The sequence below is a fragment of the Pseudopipra pipra genome, chromosome 6 (assembly GCF_036250125.1).
Source record: "Pseudopipra pipra isolate bDixPip1 chromosome 6, bDixPip1.hap1, whole genome shotgun sequence".
Classification (NCBI taxonomy): Eukaryota; Metazoa; Chordata; class Aves; order Passeriformes; family Pipridae; genus Pseudopipra; species Pseudopipra pipra.
In genome coordinates this window covers 30,218,820-30,236,041 of record NC_087554.1, presented here as the reverse complement: position 1 = coordinate 30,236,041, position 17,222 = coordinate 30,218,820, and the positions used below count along the sequence as shown (strand labels likewise).

Sequence of the window (17,222 nt, the reverse complement as noted above, 5' to 3'; positions counted from 1 at the left end):
TGGTCATTTGGTCTTCATCTTTACTGGACCTGAGCAAGCTTCGTGAGCTTCCACATACATCAACAACAATTTTAATTTATTTATACATGTGTGTGTGTGTGTGTGTGCGTGTGCAACTACAAGATTACTTTATCAGAAGATCTTAAAAATATTTCTGCAGTTGTTCTGATTTGTTTCTTCCTCCTTGTTAGTGTTTCCCAAAATAATTTATCAATCCTGGCTTTGTTTAAAAGCACCAGGTTTTTGTCTTATAATTTGGTGTTATCCTGATGTTCAGGATGCCTAGTGCAGATGAGAGCCCCACTGCAGCCAGCCCTGTACAAACATAACGCAGAGCCAAGTCTGAAAAACTTGGCAGTGTTAGTCTCGGAGCCTGTCAGGCTGAATCATTTGAGAATATATCTGAGGGGACCACGTTACAGGTGGGCCTGTTGCAGGGAAAATAATACAGTTGTCATAGTGAGTAGCATTCTTCTGGGGAGGCAGATCTGCTGCTGGAGTGCAGTTGTGTTTGGGTTGCTGCTTTCTGTCGCAGAAAGCTTCCTTTCGCACTTGCGGTTTTTGTTAGCCATGGAATTTGTGTCTTGGTTTTTCAACTGCCTAGCATACAGCAAAGTCTGTCCTGTTTTGGAAGGGGAAAGAAAGGTATAAAACTTTATTTTTCTGCTAAAATTTCAGTGGGAGTGGGAGTTGCTTAACTGAAGCAAGGCTTTCTAAGGGGCATAGAGAAGTACATTTTATATCTAGACAATCTGTATCACTGTAGAAGCACCAGTGGCAGCTTCATATAGCCTAAACATTTTGACTCTTGTAAAATGTAAATATAATTTGCATTTTAGAGCAAGCTTTGATGGTAATGGTTTTTATTTTAGGAGAGAGATAAACTACTGGGGAAAAAAAATCATATTTCTAATAGACAGACAAGACCCATAATTAATGTTGCACTAGGAGGCTTCCTCCATGGTTGGCTAATCACAGCTGAGTGTTAATAAGCATAGAGTTTTTTAAATACTTTTGTAACACGTTAATTAAGATAATTCAGCTCCATGTGTCTCTTGAGTTACCAGATGGCGACTGCATTGGTGGAAGGCTGCAATTAGAGTCTTTTCTTCCTTGCTTTTTCTTCCCTTGTCCTAAGGGGAAAAAAAAAGAGGGGGGGGAAGAAAGGCAGCTTTGGTGTGTATGGGATGACTGTGAGGGGTGCCTGTTACTGTACACATTGTAAATGCTTGTGTCTAATTATATAAATGCAGAGCTATATGATTGTATATACAAATCTCTTTGCTTTTGTTCTTCTCATTTACTCACATTATGATATAAAGAAAAATAAGCCTCCTCTTCAGAGTATGCCCTTGCTGGGGAAACTGCAATTTCCCTGTGAAGACTCCAGTCCTGCTCAGTTTGCTCTTCTGTCGTTGACTTCAGAGTAAGCAGCATCTGGAGCCAGTAAAGACAGAGAGCTTATTTTTCAGTGGACTTTGGCTTCTGCTTAATACACAGAGCCCAAAGAAGGTTATGTTTTGCAGTGTGTTTTTAGGGAGGCTTAAAATATTTTAGGGGCAGAGTCGGTGAGAAGTGTGTGTGCTCACAATGGAGGCCTTTTAGTGACTTCTGCCTTCTGTAAGTTAAATATAAAGAGGTCCTTTAGCCTCAGCTGTTGTGACTGGGCCCCGCCAGCAGCTGCTGGATCCCTCTGGGAAATGATCCATCTGCTCATGTGCTAGAGAAAGCCAGAGTGCTGAAAAGGAAGAGGTTCAAAATCTGTTCTCCTGTTTCCAGTCCCCATCTCCACCCCAGAAATTACAGACCAGTGGAAAACCCGGGCATCTGGTAATCTGTCTTTTATGGAGTAAATGCTGTCTCCAGCTAGAAACACACCAAATTCTCAACTGTTGCCAGCTGGCAGAGGACAGCTTCAGTCTGGGTCCCTTTTTAGATCTTGTATCTGCAGCTACTGTATTTGTATAGTTAAAATACAAAGGTTAGCAGACTTGTGGGCAATAAACAAAAAACCCCCACCAACACCCTGAGCTACCTGAAAGGAGGAACAAAGCATGCTACACCTCAACTGGGAGTGACCCACTTGTCCTCTAGGGATAAGCCTTTCTAATGACTGTAGGAGGCATTTGTGTTGGAATTTTGTTCCATGGGCTAAAAAATGTCCCCAAGATGCTGGAAGAGGGTAAAATCTCAAATATTATTCCCAGAGCAGGTCATTGTTGTGCTTCACAGAGCCAGGCTGCCAAGTGAAATTCTGGTCTAAAGAACGTGGCCCTTTGTGTTCAGCACAAACCTGCTGTTACAAGCAGTGACTGTCCCTGAAATACTTGGTGAGCCATTTCCTAGCCTAATACTAATTCCTGTTCTCTGCATGGGGAGGACAATGCAGGAGCACAGGGTGCATAGTAAGAAGCTGCTGTGCTGAAAGCTTTTGAGCGTATCCATGCAAACGTGGTTAGGTGGAAATCTGAAGATATTTAGCACTCAGAAATGGAGCTGGCTCTCGTGCTGGGGAATGTGGGTGGAGGTGAATGCTTTTCTATCTACCAGTAAAGCACATCCCCCTGTCATTGCTTTCTCAACAGGAAGGAAGGTGTGGGTGGGGCGCAGCAGTGCTGTTGATCAAAATTTATCAAGGTGCCTTTTCTCTGCAGACCAGCTGTCTCGGAAGTGGTTTTTGCTTTGGTAAAAGATGGTCTTTAGTTGAGGAAATTAGTCTAAAAGGGGTATGAAATGGTAACAGACTTGCTTCTTACTAAAACCAAATTGCTGCTGAGGGAGGGGCTGCCAAAAGCGGCTTCTGCTGTTTATAGGCTGGTTTGTATGCACAAGGGAAGAGGAAAATCAAGGATGTTGCCTGTCTGGATTTCACACTGAGAGCAAAGCTGGCTAGTCATCTTCCCTCATCATCCTCCACTGCAGAAAACTTGTGGAGCCAAACACCAGTCCTGCCTCAGGCAGAAGAAAATATTGTGTGACTGAAGGTCCTGGTTTAAGGAGAAAAGTTCCTGACTGGAAGAGAAACTTGTGGAATTTTTTTGTTCTGCAGTCACAGTGTCACTGCAGCCATGGTGTTTTTCCCCTGCTTGCCCAGAGAATGACACAGCAGGAGGTTTGGGTTACAGGGACATGACAGATAGCTGCATGTTGTTTGAATAAAATAGGTGTATATTTTTTTTTTAATCTTTTTCCTCCTCAAGGCAGCAAACCACCTTTAGCCGAGACTCTTCAGAGTGTTGGGGATGAAATGAAGTTGACATGAGAAAACCGGTTAACTTGGACAGTTAATTTCCTATCTGCTAGTTAGGAAGGGTTTTTAAAATAAGTGCTTGCTATTGAAAACTGTATGTGTGCCAGTTGTATGTGTGCCTTTATTTTTGGTGCTACTTTGCAGGTTGTTTTCTCTCAGTAGGTAGTGGAGTTTGAGTTCATCATATGCTAGGTAGGGATCTGTCCTACCCTAGCAAATGTGGAAAGGTTTGAGACAACCCCTTCTCTAGGAGGAAAAACTAAGTTTAAAAAAAAACAAAACAAAACAAAAACCAAACAAAACAGACCAAAACAAACCCCAAAAAGCCCCCCGACAAACAAATAAGGTAGTTACTTGCATGAAAACTTGAAGAGTGTGTTCCTTTAGGTGTGAGCTGAAGCACTGTAGTTTGTCTGCAGCACTGGAGGCTTGTTATTGCTCAAGAAGCTGCTCAGTCAGCTTCTCACTGTGGCTGACTGCCCTGCTGCTGTGGGTAAGGACAGTAGTGACACTGTTATCTGGTTGGGTCACATTCATGCTTCTCTGAGTACCAGAGACAGAGGTTGGGAGTATATCCAAGAACCGGGCAAATGAAGGGGTAAATTCTTTCCTTGTTGGCTTACTAAATAACCAGGAGATTAGTGGAGAGGTTGGGTGAAGAGGTCTTGTCTTGCTGTCAAGAACTGAAACTCTGCAAGGAGAGAAAAAAAAGAATGTTTCTTCTCCTATTAGCACATAGGGCCAGAGCTCTTGTTAGCAAATTCATTCAATTGCTTCCTAAGTGAAACTAATGTTCGGTATCAGCCCTGAGTGGGATCCATGGGCAGCACTCTGCTAGAATTGCCAGACCCTACAGAAGCTGAAGTGGGCATTCTTGCTTGCTTTGACTTGCACTTCTAGCCTGCTGACTGCATCAGGCTGTCAGGTTTTTATTGTGAAAAAGCATTGTATGGCTTCAGATGCAGCTGGTGTTTCAGACCACCCATTTAGCTGTGACAGGACCTAGATTGAAGGTGGGAGTAGAGAGGAAGGATTACTCTCAAGGGTGTCCTAGAGAGTTTGGGGCTGTTTGGAAGGTCCTTGCCAGAAGTAATGTAGTAGTAGCTTTTGCAGTTCTCTCTGCTGTACTGAAGCGATGTACACACAAATTTTCCAAGTTGAAAATTAAAGTATCCATAGCAGGGACAAGTAACTGGAAGATGGGGATATTTTCTGTTTATTTTGGATGCTTTTTCTGGATGTGCTATTTCTAAGACTAGTGGCAAGTCCTGTCGGAGAGAATAATGGTGGCAATGTTTTGGAGAACTGACTCGGACAGAGAAGTGCTCCTTGCCATTGTGGAATGTGCTGAAGCACAACTTGGAAGAGAGTGAATAGGCAAAGGCAATGACTGTGACCAGGAGGAAACTTTTGTATGTGAAAGGAGATATGAGAAGAGACAAAAAGATATACTTTGAGGCAAGCCAACTTTTTCTAAGCTCCTCTATAGAAATCCTACTGTAGGGCAGTCAAGGTAGTACAAAAAAGTTATGATGAGGCTTCAGAGGAAACAGCATGAAAGAAATGGTATGGCCTCTAGCACTGGAACAATTTAACTGGGTGCTTATGTGTTCTGCTTCACAAAGGTGTTCACTCACCAGGTAGGTCATGCTGGCACGAGACAATCATGTCAAGTTGAACCAGACTAGGCGGGGACATGTTCAGCTTGATCAGGAGGGTGGGTTTTGTTTATAGGGTGTTTTTCCTCTGTGAGTCTTGATAGTATCTGTTAAATGGATTAAATCTTGTGGATGAAGAAAGAGAAGTACTGAGCTTAGGATCTTCCATTTCGAGTCTTATCCCACAGAAGGTGTGGTATGTCTAAAGGCTGGAGAGTTTAATAACATCCAAATAGGGGGGCACGTGTTCAGGGCATCCAGCAGAGCAGTTGTAAACCCAAATGGTTTCCAAAATGCTTCAGCGCTGACATGTAAGGTTCCTCTGACACTGCTCTGAGGATGGTTAAACCTGCTAGAGCACTTGTGTAGTCAGTGAGGAATTTACCTGAGGCTCAGTCCAACTTCCTCTTGGAATTGCTGGGATTTGAGCCTGACTCATATAAAGAGTAACTATAATTTGTCAGAATTGTTCCTGTCCTAGCTTTAGTGACCTTTGTGCCCTGCTGTGGAGAAGAAGAAATGTCACTGGATGTTCAGTGCAAAACATCCCTTCGTTAAGCAATGCTATACCCACATGTCTGCCCACGTAAGGTGAGCAATGCCATGATTTGTTCTCCCTCAGTTACAAACCTATAGTTAGGCGCTCTAGTGATTATCATTAGAAATTGTCCTGTTGTGGGTTTTGTTGTTGTTTGTTTGTTTGTGGGGTTTTGTTGTTTTTCTCTTTTAAGAATGCATTTTGTGAAGGAGGATTTTGCTGCCCAACAAAACAGGTGAGTGACCGAAGTACAGTTCAGTTGCTTGGTGCAGAAAAAAGGGGTGTAAGAGCCCTGACAGGGTCCATAAATCTTACTAGTTGAAAAAAGAAAGACACAGTGACAAGCAAAGATTGTAGAGAGGTCTTAGTCTCCTGTTTGGTGTTGTGTCTGGGCAAAGAAGGTTAGTACTGGGGAGCTTTTATAATTCTGTAGCAATTATCCAGTCAGATTAAAGTATGCTTTAATCTTTCATTGTACGTATAAGTGGAGTGTATTGTGCTTGATCCTTACCACAACAGGCTAATCCTGCTTGAGCTTTGGAAATAGTCTGCTTATCTGTGAATTTCACTCTTAGTGATGGAGGCTCGGCTGTGCTCCTGGGGTTCATGTTCTGAGTATCTAAACTCCTTACTTTTGTGTCAGCACACAGCATACCATGTGCTTCCATCTGTGGCATTATATATGACCCTGGCATGGATTTGTGTCTTTATTACATTATGTTAGAAATGCTTTGTAATTCTGCATCAGGTCAGCAGTCAGGACCTAGGCTCAGTTTCACCTCAGCCCAGACATGGAAGGTCCATTTCATCCTATGGTAATTAGGTTGATGGTTTTAGCCAACAACATTTCTTACTGTCTCTAAAACAAGCTATGTTCCAACGCCTCACACCTGTCTGTGAATCTGGTGGACGAGGAAGCAAGTGGAGCTTACTGGTATTAGCAGAGTCATGGAAAAGGGACCTGGTGAAGGTACAATGTGATTGATGATGCTGTCACTGCAATAAAAAAGAAGTTCCTTAGTGTTGTGATTCTTGTCAAGTTGGTAACAGCTATTCAAAGAACATCAGAGCGGTTAACACTCCTTGAAGTGATTGAAGGTGATTTGGTGGGAAATTGGGTGGAGGTGCATACTGACTTAGTATTTTTTCATTTGCCTATTAAAAAGTCATCTATATGGTAAATACCTCATGGTTTGGAATGGCATTTGCAGAAACTCCATTGCATAACTTAATTTGTGCCTGTCGATCTGAAAATGACTGTTTCTTTACCTCAGAACAGAGTTCAGTGATGTTCACAGTGTTTCGACCTCTATCCAGTTGTTATCTCCTCCCTGTTTTCCAGCAGTGTATGCTGGCAGAGCACCAGCTCTCTCTGGAGATGTCATAAGCTTCAGTACCACTTAGAAATAGGGACTTCTGGAGTAGAGTTTTGTCCCCATTGCACACAGTGCAAGAATGTTTAACCCCCTGCTGTGCATCCTCAAAGCTTGATAATCAAGATGCTGGCAACAGCTTTGCAAGCCTAGAATGTCAGTAACCCACTAGGAAGTTAGTAACTTCTCTAACTTGGCTCTCTTATTCTTCCCTGCCTGGCATGAACATTTGTTTTAAGATGTCTCACAAGCCCTGGGATACTTCCAAAAACATGTGTTTCAGGGTGGGAGTTGATGAAATTCCTGCATGTTTCTTTCTATTTCAAATATGCCAGTGCATATTTGACTGTGAGTCTAGGCTGATGCTATTGGTAAGGAGATGATTGTTACAATATATGTACTTAGTGTCCCACAAATTTAAAGGACTTTTTGTAACCTTGTGGGAAGGTTAGTGTATCCACTGTGTGTACCCACTGTGTGTCACACCCCCTTGAAACTTGGGAGGGGTAAATCCCAGGGCGAAGGGGGGGGGGGGGGGAATGGGGACAGGAGGGAGGGAGGATATCACAGTTTTGCTGTGTCCTGTGAAATCTGTCAGGCTTTAACTGGGGCTGAAATAATGAAAAACCATCCTCCAGGGTTTAGTTCATATGTCTCAAAAAGTGTCAGTGTGCCAAAGTAATATCCAAACAGCAGTGCAGCCTGGAGCTGGACCACGTAGCAGCATGCAAATACTGCTGAGGGTTGAACATGAGCAGCCCACTGGGAAGCATGAGCTGGAAGGAGAGCTGGGTCAGGCTGGTCCCAAACGCAGTACTGAACCAGTGTGGCACAGCCATGCTCTGGAGTGCTAATGAACAGTTTGCGCAGGCAGCTATTCCCATCCATCCACACCTTCTGGTTGCAAACTTAGCCAGGAGTGGGCTGCTCTGGACATGCTTCTGGCAGCAGTTGGCACCCAGCTTTTTTCACCCCTCGTGTGTCAGTAGTTTATTCTGTGGAAAGCAGTAAATGGGATGCTCTGCCTGGTTCTGTATAGCTGTGGATATACCAGAGCTGCAAACTTTGGGCGTAAGCTTTGCTGCTGGTGATATAAAGGATTGTGCAGAATCAGATTCGTACCTTTTCTTCTATTAGTTCCAGTTTAGAGTGCACATACAGAGGCAATTGAAGCAATGGAGCATGTGAAAGCTGAGGGTACTTAGGCACTGGAGGAACAGGTCACTGTAGTGGAAATCTGCATTGTCTGTCCCAAGCATTCTGGGTGCCTGTGTTGCTGTACTGGACCCTGATTTGCAAAGGTGCTGTGTTCTGTCAGAGATGCCAGGTCCAGCAGGGAGCAGAGGTGTTTGACTTTCTCAGTTTTTCAGGCACCACCAGTCCATTATTGTACCCACCCAAGCCTTGCCTGAGTCAGCTTCAGCAATTTTTAATTCCATCAGCACTGTCTAGTAGACCTTCCCAAAGATACATGCTCCGAGGTGCTTTGTTCCCCTGAGGCTGCCTTGCAAAGGACAGTTCAGGATCAGTTCAGTCATGTTGAGAATGGAAGGTGTTGATGTTCTGGCTACCTGATCCAGACCTTCTTTATCTGTTTCCCCAGCACATAAACGGTGTTCTTCCATCACATTTTAAAATACTTGTGACACTCTTGGATGCTGTGATGGTAAATGAAGGTTGGGAGTAGGGAAAGGGGAGGTGACCAATTCCCTTCCCTGTTAAGAGAACAAGTCAAGGACAACTGCTTGAAGAGACCTATCAGCTGCTTCTCTCCTTTTGTGTGCCAAGTGGCCTGTGGAGGTGAGGAGGGACCCAGTTTGCAGTTGCATAGCTGTGCATCGCCTGAAGCCCTTTTGTAAGGAGGCAAAGTAAGGGTTCTGCAAGTGCCCGATGTGGTGGTATTTCCAAGCTTTTGAGAGTGCTACTGCAATGTAAATGAGTGCCTGTTTCTTGTTGGGTGCTGGTTTTTTGTACATAACTCAGAAACATCATCAGTATAGGTGGCACTTTATGATAGAAGGGGAACCAAACAGTGAGCTGCTTCCATGTGCAAAAGGGCTCCTGGTGCAGTGGCCAGGCTCACACGTGGGTGCAGCTCAGGAGAAGGGGGAACAGAGGGAGTGAGCTGTTTGCTGCAATCAGTTAGCAGAAAGATGTTGTGCGTGACTCCCAAGCAATTCCAGGTACCTGCTGTGGTATGAAAAGGTGTAGGGAAGTTGTCTTCTCTGCTCTTGAGTTTTGGCAACTGCTGTGGCAATAGTGGCTTTTATCCACAGCTCTCTACCATTGCCTAGAGAGGTACATGTTAAACTGCTAAAAATATCTCTGGTGCTCAAATGGCTCCTTGCAATTTAGCAAGAAACCTCTTTGCTAGGCTGCAGATGAATCAGGGCATTTGTACCTGAACGTGAAGTGTGCCATTAATCTGTTGCTTTGGCTGATCCCAACTACTCCTAAGTGTTGGACAGGCTTAAAGTGTAAGCAAGTTTTAGCCTCATGGTGAAGGGTTAAAAATTAGTTACAAAATTATGGCAGAAAGAAAAGATAAAATAACACAGAAGAGGTAATAGTTAATACTCATGAGGCACAGGGCAGTGGCTTCTCTGAAACTTATTTAAGAATAAATCTCCTCAAGAACAAAGTCTTCTTGAAAATCTACTGCTTAGACCCCTGTTAACCTTTCCTCAAGAAGTAAATTGAATTGCAGTTATAAAACTGACAGAACTCACACCAGAGGGTTTTTGGCTTTGCTCAGCACTTCATCTTGGGGTTTATTGGCATTTACAAGGCACCATCTATGCTGCATTCACATGTGATTAGGTTCCAGGGTCACTTGCACTGCAGCAATGTAGCAAATTTTTCCAAAGTGAATGAATCTCAAGTTTTCTTTTGCTTAAGTCTTTCCCAAAATCCAGTTACTTGAACTTTGCCCAGCTGTTTCTCATGGTTTATCCTGCAGTAAGTGGGACCTTTAGAGGCAGAACATGGGAGCGCATGCTCTGGGGTTTAAGGGCAGGCTTCAGTCAACGTGCTGTGATGGAACATGGTTGGCTGGTTTTCCATGCTCCAAAATATCTCAAGAGGGATCTATGATGTATTTTCTTTTATGAAGTTTGAGAAGCTGATGTGGATTTAAAGGGAAAAATCTGGATTCTCCATCTTTCAGCCAGGCAGATGCATGTCATCAGTGGGAGATACTGGCACTGTTCTGCAGGGTCAGTGTGACCTGCCAGGAGAGAGGAAGTTCTGAGCAATGCAAATACTCTGTTTTTGGTGCAGTTTCCTCATTTTTTATTTGTTGTTTTTATTTGAATGACTATTGAAAATTCTACAAGAAAATTTCTGGCATGTGCTATGTCTATACCCACTAGTCAGGATAGTGGAGGTGCAAGGAGGAATGTGAAGTGCCTTCAGCATTCCAGAGTTCACATAGGTAAATAGAGGTTTTTTTAGAAATGTTTTTGTAATATAATGAATTCCTTTTTAAAAGTAGACTGGAATATTTGGTCTTCAAATAGAATTGTAGAATCACTAAGATTGGAAAAAATCTCTTGAAATTATTGAGTCCAACCTTTGACTGAACAACACCATGGAACTAAGTCATAGCACTACGTGCCATGCCCTGTCATTTCTTGAACACTTCTAGGGCTTGTGATGACTCCACTCTTTCCTGGGCAACCCATTCCAATGCCTGACCACCCTTTCAGTGAATTCTTCCTACTGCAGAAAAGCTCTGTTCCCCATATTGTTGGTGGTATATCTCTGTGAAATAGCCAAAATCAGTATGCTTTTACAGGCTTCCAGGGTGCCTCATGGTGGGGTACCTTAACACCATACCCATAGTATAGAGGGATTTTTGCATTCTTCATTCATTTCAGTAGGAGGTCTCGTGCATTTTCCATGTCAGGCTAGTAGGAAAGCCTGGTTGTAAGGTTCCCCCCAGTCTCTAGTGAAAGTGCTGTGGGGAAAAGATAGCATCAAGGATTTTCTGGGCCTCTCTAATAGAATCTCTGTGTCACTGTTCAAAAAAAGTATCACCAGACTGGTGCCTGCCAACTGTATTGTACTACTGGGATAACAAGAAGTATTTAGCCATCACAGAAGACATATCAGAGGTGAAACTGAACAGTGTTCTCTGCCATTGTGTAACAGTTTTTCTCCTTGGTTTAAGTAGTTTAATTTAGTGAGTGTTCATTGGTAGAAGTCTGCCTATGTGTCATATATATTGTGTAACAGGTGTCTTCCTCTGAGATGTCCTTCATGATGCTTTCTTTTTTTACAGATTGTCCCCAGCCACCACAACCTGAGAATGGAGGCTATAAATGCCACCCTAGCCCCTGCAACAACCCTCTGACTTCAGGCAGTGTCATAGAGTATCTATGTGTCGAAGGCTACATGCTGAAAGGAGATTATAAGTACTTGACCTGCAAGAATGGAGAATGGAACCCAGCCATGGAAGTCAGCTGCAGGCTCAGCCCAGGTGAGTGCTCCCTGACTCTAGAGTTGCCCTTACATTGACTTCAGATTATCCCTAAATGCTTAGTCAGTGTGACACTGAGGAAGTCCGTGTGGCTGTCATGTGTTGCTCCAACAATTTCATAAACACAGCTCACGGTCACAGCTCTTTATTAAAAATGTCTCTTTAGTAGCAGCCCATCAGATGCAGATAATACAAGGAAACAACCCATGGAAAAGAGTATAAAGGAGGCAACTTGTTACTTATGTGGAGCCTTTTATTTTGATGGCTGTCATCCCAGAAAGGGGGGAAGCCCTAATTGAAGCATTTTGCATGCTGTCTGGTTTTGCTTGGTGGGTATGATGGTACGTCTCCCTCAGTGGTGTACCTCTCTGTCCACATGTGCACATGTATGTGCGTATGTAGAGTTGATCTTCTGTGCAAACAGGTTAAGTAACTGTTGACTTCTTGTGGCAAAGAACTCGATGGTGCTGCTTTTCACTGCACTGGCAGGAAAGGACATTGCTGGCAAATGATTTCTGCTTCTCTCCAGATGGAAGTGGACAGCTTTTATTTTGTCTTTCTCTCGAAGCTGAACAGGAATGCCTCCATCAAAGTAGGAAAGCAAAAAGATTTGCAGGAAAATATTCATAACGTTCATCATACCACTCTTAGTCTTCCTATGACTCTTTTGGTTTTAAAAGTGGGCATAATGGGTAAAGGGGGAACTCCCTCCCCTCTACAAATCTGGTTGTTCACAGAGCCTTACTTTTCAATCATCCTGAGTCAGCAAGAGGTATACTCTGGAATTAATCTCGTAATACATAAAGCAAAATGTGTTAGCTTAATTGGAGGAAATAGAGAAGTACTTTCTTCAAGCTCTTTATAGAACTCACTGCATATCTGATCTCTGGAATATTCTGTCCTGTCCCAAAGACACTGCCTTCTCAGTGTCTCTGCCACAGCCACTCCAATAGCCCCTTGCTATGATGTGTAAGGAAGGGATCTGGGAGTTTACCTGGCAGTGACTAGATCCTGAAGAGGCTTTTCAAATTTGATATAAGCTTCCTTTCCACAGTGATTCCTCCTTCCCCTTGCTGAACCCAGGCTGGAGAAAAAAGCTGTGCTATTGCAGGTAGTGTTCCTTGGGGGGCACTCCTTCATGATGGCACTTGGTCTAGTTGAAGAACTGTGTTGTGATGAGCAGAAATCCCTCAGATTTCTTTAGCATCTTGAAGGACCAGTGGCCTTACCAAAAATATGATGCATCAAACATCTGACTCAGAGAAAAAGCCATTGCTTTCACAACATAAGTTTTGAATCAAATGGTCAGGGTCAGAGACAACTGAGTCTTAACTAGTGGGTGTCATTCACAGAGCTAAAAGGAGAAGGAGGTGGGAGACACTAGAGAGAAAGACTGTAGGTCTTAAAATGATTGGTAAGGGTAAGATTACACCTGCTCCATATAGAATAAATTAAATCCCTAGCAGTAATCACGTTTTGTGTAGCTCTGAGCCTGTCAGTCCCATAGCCTTTTGGCAGATTATTGTATGAGTTAGTGAGCATCTTTTCAGCATATGAGATGGTGAATGCTCTGGAGTGTACCCTGGGTAGTGAGCAATTTGACAGCATCATGTACTGATGCTGAAAATGGAGCATCTCTATTTGCCTATCCTCATTCTTGTTGGCATACTCAAAGTACCCTGAGTAATGCTGAAAATTAAAATCCTTATTCAGCCCTATTTGCTATAGGGAAAAATGTGCCAGTCACTATTTTTTTTCCCTGGTCAAGCTACTTCTAAAAAATTTCAGAGAAATAAGTTCAAAACAACAAAGCCAGTAGGTTTCACCCCAAGGGACGATGCAGAAAATTTCACACTGGCTTTCCTGCTTAAACACCTGTTTTGGGCATAGATTTCAGGCTGTAGACTTAAAAACAATGGTTCTCCAGCTTTTTTTTTTCTTTCTGTTTACCTATTGCTCTTCCCCTCATCCCTACTTGCATGGGTCTTGAATTCCCTCTGCAGTTTGAGACCTGTGCTCCTGAAGAATGTGTTGAATGTAGAAAAGAGGAATTGCATAAATGGGAATGTCCTGAATGTGAAATGGACAATAGAATTTGCTGATGAGTAGGTGAGGCTTTTCAGATCTCTACCAAAGACCTAAATTAGGGACAGAAGCAACACATACAGACAGTTATTTCCTCTAGGGAGTTGAAAGGACTAGTGTAGTCTTCTAGGCATGACATACAGGGCTCAGTAATACCTCCAGGCCATTCTCACTCTGCTCCCAGTTTATTCCTGTACAGGTCTTTTAAAAGCCAAATTAGTTGCAGAAGGGTAGGAAGGAGTCATGTCAGCAGGAAACATGTGTCCAACACTGAAAGCTCAGCATTCTGAAGCAACATCTGCCTTCCCTCTCTGTTCTCTTGCATATGTTTGTGTGAGAGAGAAACTGAATACTTGCTGTGTCTTAATTATACCCAGCCAGGTGACTTCCACTCTGCTTTGTGAGGCTGTTATATTAGTCAAGAAAAACTGTTATTTGGAACTTTTTCTATTGTTTGGCCTAAAATATTCTGCTTATTGTGTTAGACAATTATTGGCCTTGGGGTGACATCAGGACATTTTTTTGGCTTTTGCTCAGCCAGATCTATATATAACATGACCCTTAGCACCATCTGTCAGTTCCCATGGCCTGCTTGCACTGCTTTTCTATTTGCCCTGTTTTTCCAAGGGAAAAACATGTGCATGTGTTATTTTAGGTTCCCTCTACAGAGAGGTGTCAGCTGGAGATCTGAACTGAGATAGCTGGTGTGCCTTGACTGTATAGGAAACTTGGGCTCCTCATATGTGCCCCCAGGTGTAACTCCTGAGAGCAGGCAGTGTGGATGTTTCTCTTCTCTATGGCAGTTATTTAAGGGAGTGGATCATTTTACCTTGTGTTCCCCTTGGTTTTGTAGAAAAGGACTCTCCTCCGACAATTGGAGTACCCACGCTATCCATAGTAGCCTCCACAGCAAGCTCTGTCGCCCTGATTCTGCTGTTAGTTGTGCTGTTTGTTTTGCTGCAGCCAAAGCTGAAGTCGTTCCATCATAGCAGGTAAGTGTAGCTGGGGTTTGGAGGGGCTCAGAGGCACCTGTTTCTTTGCAGCAGAAACTCATTAAGGTATTTGAGTCAGGCCTTCGTTATCGAGCAACTTACCCTCTTGCTTTTTTGTTCCTATTTTATTTACCTGAGTGACATCTCTGCCCCATCCTACTGGACTTATCTTATCATACTGCTGGTCCAGCAGTAGTCTAAAATGCTGGTCTGCGATACTCACCTGCAGTACCCATTCTTATATTCCACCCAAGGGGTGGCTTCCTTGTGCATTTCCCTTGACTCTGAATGGAAAAGCTTATGATCCTTATTAGCCTGGCTATAGATCAGTCTGCTGCCTCTTCTAGCCTTGGATAGCTACTGAAGTATGTGTCTGGGTATATATATCTGCATCTCTCCCGGTCTATTTGAGGTCCTATGGACGTGAATTCAGGCAGTACTGCTCATTAGATACACGTGCAAGTCTGCCATCCTTCCCTGCTGTGGGAGGAGAACCTTCTGGGTTTGTGGATGAGGGGAGGCATGCAGCCATAACACTGCTGACGGCTGAGGTCAGCAAAGCCACTGTGGACACTCCAGCAGTGGGGAAGTTGAGAGGTGGGGCCCTGGAGTCTGCCCTTTTCTGAAAAAGTCCAAATCATTGGAAAAGAAGAATGTACTCTCAGGCCTCTGCCTCATGAGTTTTGGTGATTCATGATGTGCTAGAGCTGTCTTCCCCACCCTGCCAGACATTATCTTGCCAGCAGCAGAGGCGGCAGAACAGACAGTGCTGGGCATTGTGGAATAAAGCAGTGTACCAAGCTGGAATCAACAGTGGTCAGAGCACTTTGCCAACAGCACAAGGCTCTGACTCATGATCTTTGTCAAATTCAGCTATGAAGGTAGGTGAGGGTGGAAGCATTGTAACCTTTTCAGCTCTTGCTGCTAAATCCATCGGGTGCTGTGAATTACAGCCCCTGCTTTTTTTTAATGTCAATTCACAGTAGGGCTGCAAGACTATACTTGCTTGACCTTGTTAAACCACCATTCATATTTGTCTGTTCTCCCCTCGATAAGTCAATGGTGAGAATTAGAGTTCTGCTGTGGGAGGTTACTGGAGTTCTTGTTAACATATGTATAATAATATAAATGCTCAACTTGATTTATTTTTTCTCCTCCCCCCTCTTTGTTTCTTTTTTTGAGGCGAGACCAAGGTGTGTCCGGAGATCAGGTATCTATCATGGTGGATGGTGTCCAAGTGGCCTTGCCGTCCTATGAAGAAGCAGTGTATGGCAGCACAGGCAACTGCATTCCACCCTCGGACTCCCGGGTGCAAATCGTGCTCTCGGAGGGAGCTGGACAGAATGGACCCAGAGAGATGCAGCAGCCGGACCAAGGGGCTCGCAATAGCTTTGAAAGAGAAGATGAAGCCCCTGGACGTTCTGGACTCTGTGAAGCCAGTAGCTCTCAGCGCTCTGAAACTGTTCTTGTGCATCAGGCTGCTACCTCTTCCTGGGTAGCTGGCATGGCTAGCAGTGGACCTGTACACAAAGAGGTCCAAGATTCAGAAAGCAGCGACATACAGAGCCTTTTATCACTCACTTCCTCTGAGGAATACACAGATGGTACGTGACTTGGGCAAGAAACACTAAATGAGAGTGCTTACTTTTAAGAGTAGGTTCTGCAGTTGAGTACCTAGGAATGACCCTATATGCATCTGCCACTGGAGCAGCTTTTGAAAAGAAGTGTCCCAGTCTCCATGGCATATTTCACAACTTAGACATATAAGCAGTATTTATTATCTTTCTTTGAAGAATTTGGTGTTCTCAGAGTGGGAGACCAGAGTAGTCTGAGAAAAACTGTCTACTGCTCACTCTTGTTTTAGCAAAGGTTTTGCAGAGAAATCCAGCCTCCAGCATCATAGTGCAAAAGCAGTAAAATAACTGTGTGGAAACCAAGTTGGTGGGAATGGGAGGACATACTTGGAATGCAAACCCTTTGTGATGTTTGGGTTTCATTTTTAGACTGTTTTAGTAAGCAGCTTCCTGCCACAGTGCATACAGTGCTACAGCCTTAGCAAGCAAGAAGATGTAAAAGGGATGTGCTTGTACTTATTGTACAGGCTGAGGGGCAAGTCTGTTAAACAGTCAGTACATCCTACTTCCCTCACTTCTATGCTGCCACGAAGGAGTGGCTTTGCAGTGCCAGAGCTGATGTGAAGGTGTAGCTTCTGCAGACACTGCTGTGTCTTAGGCAAGAAATGTAACTGGCTTGTAGATAGCTCAGGGCAGAACTTCCCTTTTCCATGGTGTCAAGTCCTATAGCCATAGTAATGCCATCTGGAACCCTGGCAGTAAAACCAGTTAAAGGGTATTTCTGCTTAAGGGCAGAAATAACAACATATTTTAAGATGGGCATTAAACTTCAAGTGCATAAGCAGCAGAAATCCCAACTGTGAAGCTTAACAGAAAATGTCTGCAAGTGTAGAAACTAAAGGATGTTTCCTGTGTCACTGTGTCATTTTTATATCTGCTTGGAAACATGTATTGCTTCTAAGGCTTTTTGTGCAGTAGCAGATTGCCCCTTCCAGCAGACCACTGTAAAACTTGTGCTTGTGGCTCAGAGGTGAGGAAGCTGCAGCTACTGGAAGAGTTTGCATTTCCTCAAGTTAGATAAGGGCAGGTGTGATCCTTCTATTTCCAACCATCCTTGTCACAGTAAGAAACATATCTTTGGCATTTTAAGGACTATAAGATTGATAAGGTCATGGGAAAGAGAGAAACTGTCATTCTTAAGGGAAGTTATTACCTTCCCTTAAGCAACATGATGAGGCTTTACTGGGAATATTGTATCTTGTGGGAACCCCC

The 17,222-nt window shown here is 43.6% G+C and overlaps 1 protein-coding gene across 5 annotated transcripts in view; it reads left to right on the top strand.

Moving 5' to 3' along the window:
• SUSD6 (sushi domain containing 6) overlaps positions 1 to 17,222 on the top strand; it is a 102,120-nt gene that overhangs the window by 78,821 nt on the left and 6,077 nt on the right. For all 5 annotated transcript variants that reach the window (XM_064658312.1, XM_064658314.1, XM_064658311.1 and 2 more), the window contains 3 exons: positions 11,102 to 11,299; positions 14,238 to 14,376; positions 15,559 to 15,980. In XM_064658312.1, coding sequence (XP_064514382.1) covers positions 11,102 to 11,299; positions 14,238 to 14,376; positions 15,559 to 15,980 — 759 coding nt within the window. The remainder of the gene's footprint in view (positions 1 to 11,101; positions 11,300 to 14,237; positions 14,377 to 15,558; positions 15,981 to 17,222) is intronic.